A 1,497-nucleotide genomic window follows, 5' to 3' on the forward strand; every position below is an offset into this window, starting at 1 on the left:
TTACTTAAATAACTAAAAAATGAAAAATAAAACCAAGTTCATAAACCCTGGAGGAGCCATTTTCTGGTTCCTTTCAGTTCCTCCTTATTATGAAAAGCTTTCAGGTTAGCTGGTAATAGTTAATTTTGCAAATCTCTTGGATAGAAATCCAAAAAAATAATAATATAAAGAGACCACTTAAGTCAAACGCACAGTGAAAAAAAAATCAGGAAGCTGGAACTGTAGATATGGCTCTTCTATTACCACCTAATTTCCTACAACTTATTTAACCTCTCTGGGCCCCCAGGTTCCTTATGTGAAAAAGAAGGTGGAGCAGTAAGGTCCCTTCATATTTTAAATTTTTACGATTCCAAGTGATTTTAGAATTATTGACTATTTTGAACGTTGCAAAAATTAACCTAATGTTTTACCAGGATTTTTTTTTTAAAAGAGGAAGTTACATGATATACAGTGAAGACATTATACAGTAAGTTTCTATTGTACTTAGGTTGATCTGCACTTTGGAACTGTGGCCTTTTCACATCACACGAGATCAGTATCTTAATAAATAACACGCTTCCTGAAAAAGAAAGTTTCAACCTCAAATCACGCGTAACTAAAGCCTGACAAATGGAAATGGCACGTGAGTTGGCAACACAACTCACCTACAAGTTCTCCAATCATGAAAAGCAAGTACAGAACGGCAGCAATGGTCAACCTGGTTTTCACCTTTCTCTGCTTCAGCAACTCTCTCCGTTTGCTGCAGTTGTCACAGGGGTCCACCTTCAAACTCAGCTGACTGTTGCTCAAAGGTAAATCCTGGTCTAGCAAGGAATCGTCATCGGCCTGGATGGCCGGGTGCGCCCCGTTAATAGGCCTTTCCGGGGTTTCGGAACCATCGTCGGCCACCACAACTCGAAGTTTGTTAAACCGAGAAAGCCTCTCGTCCCCCACCTCGTCCGAGAAGTCAAAGGCGCTGGTGTCATTTAAAAACAGCGGCGCATCATCCTTCCTCAGCAGAGATTTCAGGCGCTTCCACGCGCCGGATCCGGCCATCGCAGAGGCCGGGCGGCCGCGGCGCGGTACGGCTCGGTGCAGGCGGACGGCCGGCAGCTCCTACTTCACCGGAGCGCCAGTTCTCGATGGCACCGCCGCGCGTCCCTCCCCATCCTGTGGAAAACGGAACACGTTATAAATTAAAGGCGCCCCATCAGAGCCCACAAGTTCCGAAGCCCGGGGCGGCAGGGGACGCAGGGTCGGCTCCGAAGCGCCGGGGCTCCGTGAAGGGGCGGTGCGTCTACCTGGGGCGCCGCCGCGGGGTCGCCGCTCATCTCCCCGCCCCCGGCAGGCTTGGTGTGTCCGGGTCGCACAGCTCGGTCTGGAGCGGCGGGAGAGGGGGGCCGACCTCTTGCCTGCGGCGCCCGCAGCTCCAGGCCGGCTCCGCGGGTCTGACAGGTTCGGAGCCCCGCGCCCGCGCCCGCCGCCTCTAGCCGCCCTGAGCGAGGCCGCGCGCGTGCG

At 51.6% G+C, this 1,497-nt stretch overlaps 1 protein-coding gene across 1 annotated transcript in view; it reads right to left on the reverse strand.

Moving 5' to 3' along the window:
• The window catches only part of SLC30A4 (solute carrier family 30 member 4), a 25,977-nt gene extending 24,480 nt beyond the window's left edge, over positions 1-1,497 (reverse strand). The window contains exons 1-2 of the mRNA XM_019668670.1: positions 1,281-1,497; positions 645-1,149 (exon numbers count right to left, since the gene is read on the reverse strand). Of these exons, the coding sequence (XP_019524215.1) occupies positions 645-1,035 (391 nt within the window). The 5' untranslated portion in view covers positions 1,036-1,149; positions 1,281-1,497. The remainder of the gene's footprint in view (positions 1-644; positions 1,150-1,280) is intronic.

This window comes from Hipposideros armiger, unplaced genomic scaffold (genome assembly GCF_001890085.2).
Source record: "Hipposideros armiger isolate ML-2016 unplaced genomic scaffold, ASM189008v1 scaffold_531, whole genome shotgun sequence".
Taxonomy (NCBI): Eukaryota; Metazoa; Chordata; class Mammalia; order Chiroptera; family Hipposideridae; genus Hipposideros; species Hipposideros armiger.